Source organism: Perognathus longimembris, chromosome 20, assembly GCF_023159225.1.
Source record: "Perognathus longimembris pacificus isolate PPM17 chromosome 20, ASM2315922v1, whole genome shotgun sequence".
Taxonomy (NCBI): domain Eukaryota; kingdom Metazoa; phylum Chordata; class Mammalia; order Rodentia; family Heteromyidae; genus Perognathus; species Perognathus longimembris.
Genome location: NC_063180.1, coordinates 41,296,575 through 41,313,009, shown reverse-complemented (window position 1 = coordinate 41,313,009; position 16,435 = coordinate 41,296,575). Strand labels below are relative to the sequence as shown.

General features: G+C 41.7%; 1 protein-coding gene across 1 annotated transcript in view; it reads right to left on the bottom strand.

Moving 5' to 3' along the window:
• Positions 1-5,914: 5,914 nt before the first annotated feature.
• The window catches only part of Gabrg3 (gamma-aminobutyric acid type A receptor subunit gamma3), a 312,628-nt gene continuing 302,107 nt past the window's right edge, over positions 5,915-16,435 (bottom strand). Inside the window, exons 7-10 of the mRNA XM_048369193.1 lie at positions 11,677-11,829; positions 9,794-9,990; positions 9,152-9,211; positions 5,915-6,196 (exon numbers count right to left, since the gene is read on the bottom strand). Coding sequence (XP_048225150.1) covers positions 5,915-6,196; positions 9,152-9,211; positions 9,794-9,990; positions 11,677-11,829 — 692 coding nt within the window. The remainder of the gene's footprint in view (positions 6,197-9,151; positions 9,212-9,793; positions 9,991-11,676; positions 11,830-16,435) is intronic.

Below are 16,435 nucleotides of genomic sequence, written 5' to 3'. Positions count from 1 at the left end.
GGTTATGGAGGATAGACTAAGCTTTTTTCTTTTTGGGGTTGGGTGAACCACAAAGAAAGAACCCATGAGTATCTAGAAAAGAGCAAAATCTAGCTTAGTCTCTGGATTTCATTACTGACTATCAATTAATTGTTCTTCTCAACCTGCTTAATTAAACTGCAATATGGATACAGCAACTGGCTTTTCCTCAGGGAGGATAGTCTCTCCCGCCCCCCTGCCCCTTCCAGGAGCTATCATCTGTCAGTACTTCATTCGGTGTGGCTCGCTCACCAAGCAGGAACCCTTGCATTGTGTTTACAAATGCCAGAAGTGAAGTGGTAAAACTTGGTCCTTATCTGAACAGATTATCTGAATTACTACATTCAAATAGTGCTTGTTTAGGGTGGTGGTGGAGTGTGTGTGTGTGTGTATGTGTGTGCTTAATTATTTTCTAGCCCATGTACCTGTATAGTATAACCTGAAAATAATCCATTTGATGAACTTAAAACTTGGAAAACTTGTTAGAGACTAATGGTTTATTGCATCTGGATGAAAACTATCCATTTCTGTAAGCAGAATACTAAAACTTAGAGGACTTATTGATAGCACTAAAAAAAAAAAACCCCAGCAAAGCATCATTCAACTGCAGCATGTTTGAAAAATAACAAGGTAGCTAATTAACTAGCTAGCTAGAGACATTCTCTCTCTTGACCTTAATAGAACAGACCAACCTTCTGTTCTTGGATTTGCTTTTCCTCAGAAGAAAGTTGGAGTGGAAATGATGTGAAGTCCCATCTTCAAAACTACCAGATACTTAAAAATTTAGTCTTTCCTAAATAATGAGCCTTTGAGTTGTTTTCCTGCCATCTCAGATCATAAACTGTGTGTGTGTGTGTGTGTGTGTGTGTTTGTGTGTGTGTGTGTGTATGTACACGCATGCGCGCGTGCGCCTATGCTGGTACTGTGGCTTGAATTCTGGGTCTCCCATTCTCCTTGGCTTTTTCACCCAAGGCTGGCATTCTCTACCACTTGAATGACATCTCCACTTCCAGTTCCTTACATGTTAATTAGAGGTAAGAATTGCTTAGATTTATCTGCCCAAGCTGGTTTTGAACCACGATCTTTAGAGCTCATCCTATTAAGTTGCTAAGATTAGAGGTATGAGCCACCAGTGCTGTCTTTGTACTTTAATCTCTTAACCGTGATTTCGTCCTGCAGCCAAACTGAGAGAAAGAAATATATATGGAATGTGTATTTCCTTGATAGAGGACTATTTGAAAGGGGGCACAGAAGAAAAATTATAAATAGTATTCAGAAGCTCATGTTCCCTAATTTCCTGACACTTTTCTAAATATATACCTTTTTTTAGTTCATTTCTCTGATTCTCCAAATGGATAATTCATTGATACAAATAAAATTGGACATTTCAGTGTATGCTCATTTACATCAGATTAGTTCATAGAAATTGAGGGTGAAAACTTGTATGTATATGTTTTATAAACTCTTAGGAAAAGCACTCAGACATAAACTACAAGATCCCAAAGGAAGATTCTAAATGCATTGATGCCTTGGACTGATAGAGTAATAAATATAATGGTAAGAGACCTTTGAAAAAATTGTCCAAGTCTCAAAGGAAGTCACATCAAGTTACTAGCTAGATTAAAAAAAAACAACACCAAAAAACAAGCAAGCAGAGGTTTGTTTTGTTTTGTGTTCTAGCCCTTTTTGGTAAAGAGTAGCCCCTTGCTATTGTAGTGTGGCAAGCACTGGTCAATGTAAAAATGGGGCTGCTTATCCCCAGTCCCCTTCTTCTGTCATCTCCAGGATGTAGCATTTTTGTAGATCCACAAAGCATGCCTCAAAATTTAATTTTACTGCAGCAAGCTATTGCCAGCAAAACAACTTGGTGAGAAGCTTCTCTGTGGACTCTCGTGTCACATCACGAGGATGGACTTGTGGACTTTCACACTGCTCTTAATTTCCCACAGGCGGTATGAACGTGGGTTGCAATACATGACAAATATTTCCCAGACTGAAAAATTCACAAAAAAGGGGGACTGACTGGAGGCAAAATTAAGAAGGCTTTGTCATATAAAGGAATGAAATCCTATTTTAATCCATGCTTAAACAATGAAGTGGAGCTGACTGCAGGAAATGGAAAAATAACAAACTCCTGCAAGATGTGTATTATATGAGCTTTTTGTTTTATTTTAAGGCATACTTTCGATAGAGCAGGGGCAGTATTGGCTGGGTTTGGAGTAAACTGTATTATCTTTCTCTGTCCAGCATCTGGGAGTCTGTTCTAGATGGTAGAATTGAGACTTCCTAGGCTCTGAAGAGGACATTTTTCTCTATTTCCAATAATATGTGAAATGCTTTTCTATTTTTTGTTCTGTTGTCCTTCACCTAGAATGCAGTAAAAGAAAGACAGAGTCACAGTTTTTAAGTATAAACCACAGTGGTCAGGAATTTGGACTCTGTCAAAACACAGGACTGTCATCTCCTTGGCTCAGAGTACTTTGAAGAGGGACACTAGCACCTTTGAAATATTGGTCACCCAGATGACTTCCACTCACATATTCCTCAGCCGCATACACAGGACAAGTGTGATTAGAGCTTGGTGAACCAGTCTCAATGCCTCAGTTAAGCATCTTGGCAAAGGAAAGTTGCATTTCCCTCATTTCCCCCAACTCTATTCTCTACTTCCTTCCTGTCAAAATAAACTCAGTCATCCTTTTGTTGTTGTTTGTTGTAGGGCTTGAACTCAGGTCCTGGGTGCTATCCCTGAGCTCTTTTGTTCAAGGCTAGCCCTCTACCACTTTGAGCCACATCTCCACTTCTGGGTTTCTGGTGGTTCTTTGGAGAGAAGAGTCCCAGACTTTCCTGCCCAGGCTGGTTTTGAACCGTGATCCTCAGATCTCAGCCTCCAGAGTAGCTGGGATTGCAGATGTGAGCCACCAGTGCCTGGAAACTTAATGATCCTTTGAAAGCCCTTGAGCTCTGCACCTGAGGCATAGAGATCCTAAAGGCCTGTGGGAGCTATGATGGGGTACAGGAAGTATGATTGGATGGTGTGTTCCAAAAAAGCCTGATGCTAGCAGAAAACTCTGTGTGTGTGTGTGTGTGTGTGTGTGTGTGTACCTGATCTTGTGTTTGAGTAAAGACACAGGATTCTGAGTGCTTGACATTACACAGAGATCCTGTCCAAAGACAGAATTTTCATTTACTTATGCATGGACATCCTGTTATCTCTACATCCTGGAATGTACCCTTTGATATGTAAACTGAGCCTGTCTCTAGCTAGTGTCTACTCTCTGACCCATTAAAAGTGGAGGACAGGGGAAATTCTGGAGTTTTTTGGGAGGGTATCTTTCCATAAACTCTTCTTCATCTTTCTTAGCTATATGAATATATGTCTTGAGTCATCTTTTTCCATCCGCTGGACGGAACTGGCACTGAGTGAGGCACACACATCTCTCGGGTATTTGGCGGCTGAGAAATTTCATCTCAGGAATTGAGATTGACAGGGAGGAAGTGAATGGCAGGGAGCAAAGGCTATCCCTGTGCTCCAGGGAGATGTGTTGATTCTTTTTTAGTCAGATTTTCTTAGTGGGAAGATGACTAAATATGCAGTCTATTTCATGTTTTATTAAATGATCCTCTCTTAAGACTCGAATTGAAAATTCCCCCTCACAGAACAGAAGCTATGAACTCCTATGCTTTGATCGGGCGGTGGCTGAGGTTGGGAAGAAGGTTTCCAATCTGGATTCAGAAAAAGAGGCTCTTAATATGTATGTCCTATACGTACACTTTCATGAGGGTTACTAACTGAGTGATTTTGAAAATAAAAGACATCCATACCATTGCATTAAGGTCAACATGGGCTCAAATCTAGAGTATATTAAAAAAAAAATGTTTGAAGGTTTTCTCTCTAGTAATATTTCACTAAAAAAACATAGTTATCTCCAGAACTTCTTAAAAAAAACAGGTCAATATTCTTTATACTTTTTTTAAATTTCAGGATATAGGCAGTTGTATTCATACTATTTGCTCATTTTACTCAGTTCTGTGGAGTTCTTTGGTCAGAGCCCCTTCTAGGTAAATCTGCCTGAGGACAGGAGGGGCTCTTTATGATTGAGAGACAGAACTAATGTAGTAACAGGTAGACTTCCCCAGTAGAGGAAAAATTCCATCCAAGCCAGTATTTTCAACTCATTTCCCCAGAAGCATTTATTATTTTATTTTTAAAAGTTGAAATTTGCTAAGAAGAAGCTAACTGATGTGTGGCTTACATAGCAAAACTACCAAACCAAAAGGCAAATGGGAAATGAATTAAATATCTCACACTACATAGACTTAATTGGTCATTGAAAACCAGGTGATCATGTATCTATATTTTCATATTCACTTGGTATAAAACAGTATTAAAAATAAGATAAACAGACATATCTAATTTCAGTGTTTTTTCCTGGTCTCTTCCACTCCCATCTCCTTTCTCTAGTATGTATTGAATAACGTGTGTGAAATCATTACCTTTACATAGGTATCTGAATAATGTTTTGCTTCTTTCTGTTCTGAGTAATGATAGTTATTCACAATAAAAAATAGCAAAATGCATGGTTTCTAGTAAAGGGAATTCAGGTTCCTATGTGAGGAAAAGTGAGAAGCACAGCAATTTGGTACTAATATTTAGTAATGTCAAAGCATTTAACTCCCTAGTAGGACTTTTTCCTACAAATGGAGACAAGCTTGCAAAAAGTCACATGGCATGTATACTGGCATCCAGTTGTAATAAAGAACTAATTTCAAGAAGCAGATTGGCTTTGTATTATAAAAATATCAAAAAAGTAAGTGATTTGGGATGGTGGTAGATTTTTTTTCCAAAGCCTTTGGAATTTCACTCTCGGTTCATATTTCAAAGTATAAAATAATTTTGCTCATCAAAATATACAATTGATGATAACCATTACTCATTTTTTGCATCTATGTTGGTTTAGTTGAAAATGAATATTCCCTAAGAAAATTTTGAAAGCCTATTTACATTTCTTTCACATTCTGGAATATATTTTCAGTATTCTGGCATGTCTTGCTTTGCAAGATGAAGACGATTATTGTACCCCTAACCGCCATCTTTAAAGGGGACTCAAATTCAACTAGCCTGAGAACCCAGTGTTCAAATTCTGTTGAGTATCAGGAGTTGGGAATAAAACGATTACTTGTGCCACAAGAGAGTTTTGGAAACCATATAACGTATGTCCTGTGTGCTCCTCAAGTGGAACTATGTGTGAACAGTGCACAGACACCCCTCCTCCCAGGACTAACAATAATGGCGACAGAGAGAAGGAGGCCCCACATGACATAATGCGCATGGCTGCTCCCAACTGAACCTGTGTGAATGCAAGCCAAGGCCACAGTGAGCATAACTCTACCCAGGGAGCTCTCACAGGAAGGCTCGGTGCCAGGGAGGTGTGCAGGGAAGCTGTGTTAATGGGTATGGGCCTGAGAGAGCCCCTCAGCTATATGCTTGTACAATGTACACATTTCTTTGTGATCATAATTACCAGCTGCTTCCAGTATTCCAAACCACGCATGAACAGCACCAAACCACAGATTCAATAAGGGATTAAGCAAGAATAGAATAATACTTGAAAAGTCAATTGCCATGGGTGAGTGTGTGTGTGTGTGTGTGTGTGTGTGTGTGTGTGTGTAGGGACAACTGAATGCGTGTGTGTGCATGGGTGCATGAGAAATGCATATTGAAAATATTTGCCACAAACTTTTGGTGCTACTGAATGGTAACATGACTTCAGATAGAATTGAGTAACATCTTTCCTTGCTACTCCCAATTAATTGATGAGTACTAGTCTGGGGGTGGGGCTGACAGAAGGGGAAGAAGATGAATTAAGTGCTCCTCACTCATCACGAAAGAAAAGCTTTAAAGATACAGGTACCCAACCCAATAGACCAGGTTAAAGAGCAGGAAGGACGTGGGGAAAAAGACGCGAGAGTAGGAGTCCAGCTCCGAGATGTCTATGTGAATCCGCCCTTTCCTCCAAGATCCCGATTTGCATTCTTCATAGCAGCAGAAGAAACTCTGGCAGTCTTTGCCATCCAGACATTCATAGACACAGGTGTCTTCGAATTCCTGCCAGTACACGGAATTATTTAAAGTGATCATCGCAGGTGGTGGTGGCCTCATGTCAAGAAGAGAATAGTTCTGCCGGCAAAAAGAATAACATCATAATCATTGGAAGATGCAAGGAAACCATCCCAAGAGGAATTCTGGGACTGATATACTTGTGTGTGTGTGTGCGTGCATGCGCGCGCACTCACATGTGTGCTGGTCCTAGGGCTTGAAAGCAGAGGCACTGTCCCTGAGCTTTTTTTTTTTTAAATCAAGGATAGCACATTCCATTTGTGTTACAGTTCTACTTCTGGCTTTTTGGGTGGCTAACTGAAGACAACAGTCTTATGGACTTTCCTGCCCAGGTTGGCTTTGAACTGTGATCCTCACATGGCAGCCTCCTGAGCAGCCAGGATAACAGGTGTGAGCCATCAAAAACTGGCTGGGATCTATATGTCTCACATCTGCTGCTAGGTAAAGGAGATGGAGGGCAGACCTTCTATTCTCTAGTTTCCCAGCACCAGGCCAGATGGCTCTTACTGCCATTGCAACTCTGGTGCAGGGAAAACGACACTGCAGTATCAAAACTGTTTCCCAGCTTATCAAGGAGGGAGGAGGAGCACATTTATTTCCAAATGCCGGTTAGCCCCTTCCAGTCTCTCTTCTGCTGACTTGTGGCAAACAAGGACATCTTAAATCTTTCTTTCTCTAATGTGAAACAAACATACCAAAGTGCTCAGAGAGAGCTGGGTGGGGATGGCTCCCGCCTGTCATCCTAGCTACTCAGGGAGGCTGAGATGTGAGCATCCAGGTTTGAAGCCAGCTCAGGCAAGAAACTCCATGAGAATTGTTTCTCCAGTTAATCAGCAGAAAGCAAGGAGGGGAGATGTGATTCAGGTGGGAGAGCCCAAGCCTTGAGTGTGAGAGCTCAAGCCCCTGGCTTCAAGCCCCAGTACAAGTACAAATTAATAACAACAACAACAATAATAATAATAATCGGGGAGAGAACAGCTCACCAAAAATTAATTGGTGATTTCAATAAGCTACAAGAAAGTGGCAGAAAGGGTTCATGTTTTCATTTAGGAACCTGAAAGCCTATGGTCACTGAAACCTTAAAGGCACTTTATACAATATTCAAGACAGCTCTGTGTCTTGATAGCTTAGGGATTTGAAATGGCATGAATTCCATTTTTACAAGGCTGAAAAAGAGAAGTTACAATGTTCAGAGCCTTACATAGCTACATCTTAGATTGTTTAAGCCATTTCTTTACATTTCTCGTGAACATTTCAAACCCTTTCAGACAGTAGTTTTAATCAATGTTTTCTAGGTCACCTTTGGCCAGAGCTGGGTTCTGGATTTATTGTGCGTATAATGCTACCTTGGCACCTTCCTGAATCATTTCTATGCCTCCCAAGCACAAGCAAACTTTGTGAGCTTTCCATTTGGTATTTTTGGAAACTGAGGCACAGAGCAGTGGGGACTATTGTTCTTGTCCTGGGGGGGAGGGGGGAAGGGGGCTGTTCAGCTGTTTGTGCTTCGTCTTGTGAATAATGGCAGAGTTAAATAGTGACAATTCTTACCTAATAGCTGAAATTTTTCATTTTTCTTTGGCTCTACTCCTCTGAGCTCTGGCTGATTTTTTTTTTCTCACCTGTTCTGACACTCTTGATTTGTAAATTGTTTTTCTTTTTCTTTTCTTTGTGCTTTCTTCAAGGTCATTAAACACTTCCCCTGAATTTTTTTAAAAGCTTTGAGGAAATTTCTTTTTTCTTCTCTGCATTAAAGGATTTCTTTCTTTATTTTTTGTCAGTATCATTTCAACACCAAAGATGTCAATATTTCTTTCCTTCAACTCCCAGTCTCCTGGCTGTGTGTGAAGAATGAGTCCTTGAGGGCTCTCAGGGTATTAGTTCTGACTTGTACCACGGATGTGCCATCCTCCTTCCCTTATGTTTCAGTCTGGTTCTATTTGGAAGCCTCTGCTGGCTTCCCAGAGCTGTCAAAATGGCATGCCCACTAACCTTCTGCCAGCACACCCCTGATTCTACACTTCCAGAGTACAAATAACAAGTCTCCTTGTGAAACGAGGTTAAGATGCATTCAATTACCATATCCTTGTGATGATGAGATGCAAAGCATGCCGGGAATTCTGATACCTAAAGGGAGAAAAGTCTTGACCATTCCTAGCATGCAAGTTTTGGCACGTGGTAAAAGTGGTAGTTCATGGCAGTGGTTTAATGAGACATTTCTCAATTTTTCACGAGAGCTACATTCCACCTATAACTATTCGCGAAAGGTTCAGATGCATTCGTAATTGTAGATTTGTTTTTGAAAATGCCCAACAACATCGGCAGGACTTAATTCTTCTACTCTCCTCATTTGTTGGAGGGGTTGTTGGGAGCATAAAATGAGCTGAAATTCTTAGACATGTATTGGAAAGCAAGAAGCTTGAAATGAAATGCTGACAGATTAGACATGAAATTTAAAATAATGCCTATATAACTAGGCACAGGAACTGGGCACTGATGGCTTATACCTGTAATCCTAGCTACTCAGGAGGCTGAGATCTGAGAATCTCAGTTCCAAACCAGCCTGGGCAGGAAAGTCTATGAGATTCTTTTTTTTTTTTTTTTTTTTTTGGGGGCCAGTCCTGGGGCTTGGACTCAGGGCCTGAGCACTGTCCCTGGCTTCTTTTTGCTCAAGGCTAGCACTTTGCCACTTGAGCCACAGCGCCACTTCTGGCCATTTTCTGTATATGTGGTGCTGGGGAATCGAACCTAGGGCCTCATGTATACGAGGCAAGCACTCTAGCCACTAGGCCATATCCCCAGCCCCTCTATGAGATTCTTATCTGCAGTTAACCATCAAAAAGCCCAAAGTAGAGCTGTGGTTCAAGTAGTGGAGCACTAGATTAAGCAGAAAAACTCAGGGACATGGCTCAGGCTCTGAGTTCAAGCCCCAGAACTAGCACCCCCCCCCCAAAAAAAGAAAAAAGCATAGAAAATGTTGACTCAAGCATATTGGCACCCATCAGGCTATATACATACGGAGGGTGTTTGGAGGCTTATTCGCTCATGAATCCACCTTGAGGAATCTGGATGCAATAGCTGCATGAAAAGAAGAAAAAGTAATGAGAACTGCCATGGAGATCTGCACCCCAAATCACCTTATTGCAAGACATCTTGAAGATATGTATAAACGAACTCGAGTTGAACAAGATGCTACATGGCTCTAATGCCAGCTACCAGCCCAGAGCCAGAGAGGTACGAAGCTTGAGCAAGGTTTGAGGCCAGCCCAGATAAAGTTAACAAGATGCTCTCTCTAAAAGAAAAACAGAGAGGGGAGAGCAGGGTTCAAGTGGTAGGGAGCTTGTTAGCAAAGGAGCAAACTTGGGTTTAATCACCAATATTGCAAAACAAAGCCACCACCAAGAAAAAGCAAACAACAACAAACAATCTGGAGATGTGGAAGGCCATATTTCCCATTTCCAGAATCTCTGTCCAGCCTGTAAATTCTTATTGCTTTAGCTACACAATGATCCACTTTGGTCAGAAATCCTATTGGGAAATTGTCTGGAAACGTGTGTGTGTGTGTGTGTGTGTGTGTGTGTGTGTGTGTGTGTGTGTTCGTTCTCCAGGAGCATGTCCAGCCCCTCCTAGAGAAAAACATCTGCCGCCTCTGTCACTCACCGATGTTTTCTTCTTCGTGACCACTGGTTTCCTACAGCTTGAGTAGTAGTTCAGGGTGGCGTACTCCATCAGGGCAGCAAAGACGAACAAGAAACACACGGTAACGAAGAGGTCCATGGCGGTGACGTAGGACACTCGTGGGAGGGACTTCCGGGCGATGGTGCTGAGCGTGGTCATGGTTAGCACCGTGGTGATGCCTGCACAGGGAACCGTCACCAGATGACAAGAGGACACCAGGCAACCAAAGCAGAACATCTGTCTCTCCACTCCCCATGGATATGTCACCGAGCCTTGTTGACTCTTGTATTCAACTTTCCTTATTAATGTTTGCACGGTTTATAAGCAAAGTTGCATTGTTATTATTGTTATTATGTTGGAGCTGGTACCAGAGCGGGAACTCACGACCTAGGGGCTGTCCTTTAGCTTTGTCGCTCTAGGCTGGTGCTTTACCACTTGAACCACAGCTCTACTTTATGACTTTTTAGTGATTAACTGGAGATAAAAGTGTCACAGGCTTTCCTGCCTAAGCTGACTTCAAACTGTGATCCTCATAGCTCTGCCTCCTGAGTAGCTAGGAATACAGGTGTGAAACACTAATACCTGGTGCCCCCTCCCCTCCTCTCTTTTTCCCTCCCTTCCCTTCTCTTTCTTTTTTGTTTTGTTGATGGTACTGGGGCTTAAATCCAGGACCTCATTGATCTTGCTTGGCTTTTTTGCTCAAGGCTGGCACTCTACCACTACAGCCACAACTCCACTTCCGGCTTTTTGCTGGTTGATTGGAGATAAAGGGTATCTAAGATTTATCTTCCTGGGCTAGCTTCAGAGATCCTCAAATCTGAACCTCCTAAGTAGTTGGGAAGAAAGGTGTGAGTCACTGACAAAGTTTTTATATGCATTTCTGATTCATGATACTTTCAATTTACCCATGGGTTTAATCAGGGTATAACAGTATTGTACATTAAGGGACATCTCCACCTAAAATGACTATTGGATTTTTTAATAATTCTCTATGGTTTGACATTTTTATTTTAAATATTTTAAAATAAAGATACATGACTTATGTGGTATTTCATAACTCACATTTTTCCTGTTGCCATAGGTCTTCCCTCCCTCCTCCCCTCCCTCCCTCCCTCTCTCCCTTCTTTCCTTCCTCTTGCTTCTTGCTTACTTTCTTCTGCCCTATCTAACATGTACACTCTTACCGATTTTCAAGGCCCCATCCCACTCTTCCTGATCTGACAATACCTCGGACAGTGTGACAGATGGACAGGTGCCATCTGTGCTGACTGTACTTCTTGTGTACCTCAAGACTTTTGCATTCTCCCCAATCAGATTTTTAAATCCGTGTAGTGAGTTAGGAGTGGTGGCTCATGCCTTAACCCAGCTACTCACCCAGGAGACTGAGATGCGAGGATAGTGGTTCCAAGCCCGCCTGGGCAAGAAAGGTGGTGAGACTCTTATCTCCAGTGAACTAGTGAAAAATGCCAAAACGATGGCTCATGGGGTAGAACTTCATCTGTGAGCCAAAAAGCTAAGCAGAAACCTGAAGCCTTGAGTTCAAGCCTCAGTGCTGACGTACATAAAAATATCAAGTCAGTGTAGTGGAAAAAGAATTTTAGGGTCTTTGTTTAATACTATAGGGAAACATATTTTATGTGTGTAAAAGTTAAGATGCAGCATCTAGGCCCAGAGTTGAGCCCCATTACCAGCACCAAAAAATAATAAATATAAATAAAAAAGTATGAATATAAATGAAAAACAAAAAGCATAAAAATAGGGGAAAAACATACCTCCCAAGTTATATCAATTACATTTGAAGATATTTATGAATGCTTCTGTATTAAAAGTTGCCCAAGATGATGGAACATTTTTATGGAACTTACCTAATGCAGTTCTGGCAGGTGTAGCATCTTTTTTGATCCAGAATGACACCCAGGATAGAACCACCGTCAGGATACAGGGGATGTACGTCTGGATGGTGAAATAGCCCATTCTTCTGCTCAATTCAAAATATATCGTCATGACAACATAATCACCTGGAATGAAACAGTGTCCACGTTAAGACTACTGTCAGAGACTAAAAAGTTAACAGAACAAACTTATCATTTATTTTGCAAAATGAATAACTTGTATAAACGTGCAAAGACAGCAATATCAAATCAGGAAAATGACCAGCGTGTGGGTGTTCTTACACTGAAGTTTTACAGCAGCCATGGCTTTTTGGAAGGCATTTTTACTGCTCATGGAACAGAGAGGAAAATAAATTGATATTAATTGGTAGGGTAGGCAAACCTGTCCCTGTGATCCACAGCAGGTCATGACTTGATGAACTCTTACTAGTAGAGTTTATTCATATGTTGTATAATTAAAATCAAGGGTAACAAGTAAACTCAACCCTCAAACAATCTCTCTCTCTCTCTTTCTCTCTCTTTCTCTCTCTCAATCCCTCTCTGTTTTTTATTTTTTTGGGGGGGGGGAGGGAGCAGGCCTGGGGCTTGAACTCAAAGCCTAAGTACTGTCCCTGAAATGGTTTTGCTCTACCACTTGAGCCACAGCTCTACTTCCTTTTCTTCTTTTTGTGGCTAATTGGAGGTAGGAATCTCATGGACTTTCCTGCCTGAGCCTGAGCTGGCTTTGAGCTTTAATCCTCAGATCTCAGCCTCCTGAGTAGCTAGGATCATCGGCTGCAGCCACTCACTCAGAGTCAGCCATTTTAAGGACTACTATTCCATAACAACACTTATCACATTATGCATAAACTCATGGGAACATTTTATATTTCTGTTTTCCTGTATTCTAGCTTCTAGAATATCTCCATTTGTATTCTAGGCAACCTCCTGCTGAGACTTCTCTCTCCTCAATTTCCCGGTTTGTGTCCTCTAGCCCTTTAGCTGATGGATTCAGCTTTCCAGAACTGAACTGTCATCCAGAACTGCTTTTCTCACACGCTCAAGATAGACACTCAGAAGCTACCATTGACTCCTCCTGTCTCTTCTTAACAGTTTTAGTCACCACCTCACTCTCAAATTCCTCCCCTGCTAGGCCTCACTACCATCTCCTATCATAACTTTCAGTGCTTCTCTGCTTCCAGCCATTCGATGCCCTGTCTCCAGAAGGATCATTATTCAAATACCAAGATCACTATAGTCTTCCCTTTGCAATCTTTCACTAACATCCTGGGTGGCATTCACACTTTTACTGCAGTCCACACCATTGCAAGAATTAAGATCTTTCCCCGCAACTGATTTCTTGGCATGAGCAACGCCATGTTGAGAGGCAGCCGTCATCTTCTAAGTTGTTCTGCATCCTACGCTGTCTACATGTTCTTTCGGTTAAACCTCATGAAATCCCATGGAAAGGAAACTCATTGCAGTTGAGTCACATCCTGTTATGAGTAAAGGTTTATTTCCCTAACTCATTCCTGCACTTGGCTGTTCTACTTTTAGGGTAATTGACCGGGTATAATATTCTTCATCCAGCCAGGCACTGGTGGCTCACGCCTGTAATCCTGCTATTCAGGAGGCTGAGATCTGAGGATCACAGTTTGAAGCCAATCACTTAAGACCGTGAACCTAAGTTCTGACCAATCAGGACAGGAGACAGTAGCACATGAGGGCTATAACCTGGGCAGGCTGCTCACCCAGTGTGTGGGCTAATCAGACTCTTGTTGGCAGCACATCCTTCTGCAGGAGTAGAATTTGCCTTGCTGAGTAATTCCTCAGTTTTGGTTTTCATTCTGTAGCGACACGGCAGGTCCTCAGATTCATTCCTAACACCATTCTGCACGAAACACTCTGTGGTCTACGCTGGTGCTCAGACTTACCCAGATCCTTCCCCTAGGCCTCCGATCCCCTCTCCTTCTGCCTACAATGACGATGATGAATTTTATTCTCATAATTACTAATAGCTGTTGTCACATGGTTTGGGTTATAGAATATATCCCCCTTATTTACCAGTATCACCTAATGGTAAGCAATCCATGACTACTTTCGGAGTGGAAAAGAATCCCAGTTTTATTTAAGATTGGCAGGGAGACGGGTGGAGTCCACCTGACAGGATTTTTCCATAAACTATGTGTTTTTCGATTATAGCAATATACTGGAATGGTGAGTGTAAGTAAACATTAATTTGGGGACCCCTTTTCCAAGAAACATTGAAAATCTCAAGCAAATTAGCATCTCAATGCAAAGGAATCAGGGTGACTCACCTGAACTCAAAAAAACACAAAATGATGCCAAAGGTACATCATTTATTCCGGGGGAGGGAGGAGAATGTAATTGAATTAGTCTACTTTTGTTTCAAACATCCATTAAATTTTTTTACACAAAATTTCAGACAAAGCTGGAGGAGGAAAAACAAAACAAAAACAAACAAAATAATGCATGACAAATCACCCTAGGAGTGATGAAGAGAGCCCCCATGGAATAGGCAAAGAGTGAAGTGGCTTCTGCAATTACCAGCATCATGCATCTTGTGTCAGAAGCAAATGGAAACACATTCTGATTTAGCAAATCCATCTGCTTTCCCCTTCAGGCCGGGGCCCCGCCCTCCGTGGGATTGGCTTAGTCCTCTGCCGGACTCACAGATCTTGCTGCACCCTTCCTAAGCAGTGTCATATTTGGAAATGGTTTCCTGCAGGACCAGGGGGCAGCAGTCGCTGCTCTGTGCTGTGCGAGGTGGGATGAAAAGGCTCTCACCATTTCCTCAGAACGAAGGCCAACATGAGGGCAAGTCCTGGAGAGGGGATGCCTTTTAGGGGCTAGATGGAGTTGTGAGTGACCACGTGACAGGGTGATAGCAGCTTCAGTCAAAGTCCCTGTATTGGGTGTGTGGATGGAGGACTGTAGGAAGCTATCAATGATAGATAGAAGGGTGGGAAAATGATCCTTGATTATCCTTATTAAAGGGAATGGTGGCTACATTACTTACTATTTATTTTTTTTTTTTTAGTGCCACTCCTGGGGTCTGAACTCAGGGGCCTGGGCATTGTCTTTAAGTGTTTTTGCTCAAGACTGGCTCTCTAGCACTTTATCCACAGCTCTACTTCTGGCCTTTTGGGGTGGGTGGTTAATTGGAGATAAGAATCTCACAAACTTTTCTGTCTGAGCTGGGTTAAAACCCCACTCCTCAGATCTCAGCCTCCCACGGAGCTGGGATTCCAGGTGTGAGCCACCAGGTACCTGGCTGAGAATGTTTACTATGTTTTAAAGAAATGAAAATCAGCCAGCAGGTGGTGGTCCATACCTGTAGTCCTAGCTACTCAGGTGGCTGGGATCTGAGGATCTTGGTTGGAAGCCAGCCTGGGCAGAAACATCTGTGAGACTCTCATCTCCAAGAAACCAACAGAATGTCAGTCGTGGAGATGTGGCTCAAGTGATAGAGCCACCAGCCTTGAGCAGGAGAGACAGGCAAGAAAATAAGGTCCTGAGTTCAAGTCCTAGAACACAAACACAAATGTGTGCATATGTGCACACACACACTCTCTCACACACACACATACTCTAACCAGATGATAGATGATAGGCCATCCTCTAAAATAATATTTCAAACAAATTCAAATAAAAAATTAAATCTACTATTTAAAAATTTTTTCATTCACTAGTTTTAAAATTTTGTCAACCAAGTCATCTTATTTTTTAAGTGTAGTCCTATTTTAAGTAAAAAGATCATCTTTGAAAATTTAGAAAGATATTTTCTAGAACTCTTTATATTGTTTCTATTGCAAAAGCCTTGGAAATAATCCTGTCTGCATATGAAATAAGGATACTGGGTCTAAGATAACAATGTCTTGTCTTTACCAGAGTCTTAATGGACAGTGGGGGCTTTTCATCCACCTCAGAAAGGCCTCCAGGCAAGATAGGCCATTCTTTGAATTGCAGATGCCTCCTGCTGTTTAGGCCCAGGAAACCTTTGCTACAGAGAATGCTGTCTCTGATTCCAGAGTATTCCCCCAGCTGGTTTGCTTTGCTCACCCCTGGTTGTTCCCCTATCTGGTCTGCTTTGCTTAACACTTTTGTTAAGGCTTAGTTCCCACCACAAGCATGTGGTTGTTGCCTTTGGAAGCGTTGTGCAATCTGCTTTCTGAGCTACAGGTCTTTGGGACAAGAGTCCACCTGCAGTTGCTGGCTTTCTCATAAAGACTCCCAATTGGACCTCTCGCGATATGGCTTCTCTGTTTCTTGTGACTGAATGGGGACAGTACCTGCAATTGCTCAATTCTGCAATTGCTCCTGAGACTGAGATCTGAGAATCACGGTCCAAAACCAGCCTGGGTAGACAAATCTCCAACTCTTATCTTTGATTAACCACCAAGAGCCAGAAATGGAGATGTGGCTCAGATAGTAAAGCACTAGCTTTGAGTGAAAAAAGCCAGAGTGCAAGTTCTTGATTTCAAGCCCCAGAACCAGTCCCCAATAGAAGAAGGCAAAAAACATTTACTCTTACAATGTTTTACTTATTTCAATTTGAATATCTTTCAGTGAAATATTGCATTTCCTTCAAAAAGTTTTAGAATGTTTTGTTAGATTTAGTTCTTGGTGCATGCATATTTTTGTTACTGGTTAAAATATAAATGTGTTATATTTATATTAAACTTATATTTAAATTACATTATACAACTCTATTGCTCTTATATAGCAATGA